The sequence below is a fragment of the Aphanomyces astaci genome, assembly GCF_000520075.1.
Source record: "Aphanomyces astaci strain APO3 unplaced genomic scaffold supercont1.22, whole genome shotgun sequence".
Lineage (NCBI taxonomy): Eukaryota > Oomycota > Saprolegniomycetes > Saprolegniales > Verrucalvaceae > Aphanomyces > Aphanomyces astaci.
The window spans coordinates 517,417-518,192 of record NW_009798285.1 but is presented as its reverse complement, the minus strand read 5'-3'; the positions used below and the strand labels follow the sequence as shown (position 1 = coordinate 518,192).

General features: G+C 48.1%; 1 protein-coding gene across 1 annotated transcript; it reads right to left on the bottom strand.

Annotated features, from left to right (window-relative positions):
• Positions 1-461: 461 nt before the first annotated feature.
• H257_09297 (hypothetical protein) lies at positions 462-771 on the bottom strand (the record flags this gene model as incomplete). Its single annotated transcript, XM_009835471.1, has 2 exons — positions 462-521; positions 571-771. 2 exons carry the CDS (start codon positions 769-771, stop codon positions 462-464), a joined length of 261 nt encoding a protein of 86 aa, XP_009833773.1.
• Positions 772-776: the final 5 nt, after the last annotated feature.

The following is a 776-nucleotide window of genomic DNA, read 5'->3' as shown; positions in this document are numbered from 1 at the left end:
ACCCAGATTAGCCAAAATATGTGAAAAGCACAATAATCCAAAACTCAATTAATAGTGGTCGAAGGGGCATCCAGGGTATCGGGATTAGGGTTATTTCAAAATATTATATTTGAGAGTACTCATATAAGCTTTCCTGTATAAAAGTCAAAATTACTACTATTAAGAGATATAGGTTATTATTTGTAAATGTGATATTTGCCTCATTTCCGTCATGTTTTGTGGTATATCTCACAAGATATTCATTTCTACACCTGACATCCAAAGAAGGTTTTTTATATGGCGTTTAGTTATGAACACACAAGAAGGTCACTGAAAAAGGCCATCTGGACCTTGAGAAATGCATAAATATTCCCTAGATGCCTTCGACCACTGTAAGCCACGTGCAACTACCGTATCCGCAATGGCTGGGCGTAAAGTGCGTGGAATAAACGAAGTAGCACTCTACTGTACTTTCCTTGTACTCAGCAATTGGACTCCATGCGGCAGACCGTGCCCTCCGCCACCTGCGTTCCTGATTGGACCTACGACGATGTCCAACAGGGTCAGATGACAACTGACGTCGAGAACGACCAGAGAGCAGGGCTGCAAGCGGCGCGCCAGCAGTTCAAGGGCGCGGTGGTCGAGGCGCCCACGTCTCAGCGCGTGAGCGCGAACCCCCTCATTGCAGCGTTCCAGACCAACAACATGGTGCAGCGCATCGTGTCTGGACTTCTCCTCGGTGCCGCAGTCAGCGTGTACTTGGCGCTCGGGCCGGCCGCTGCGCCGATCCATCTCTG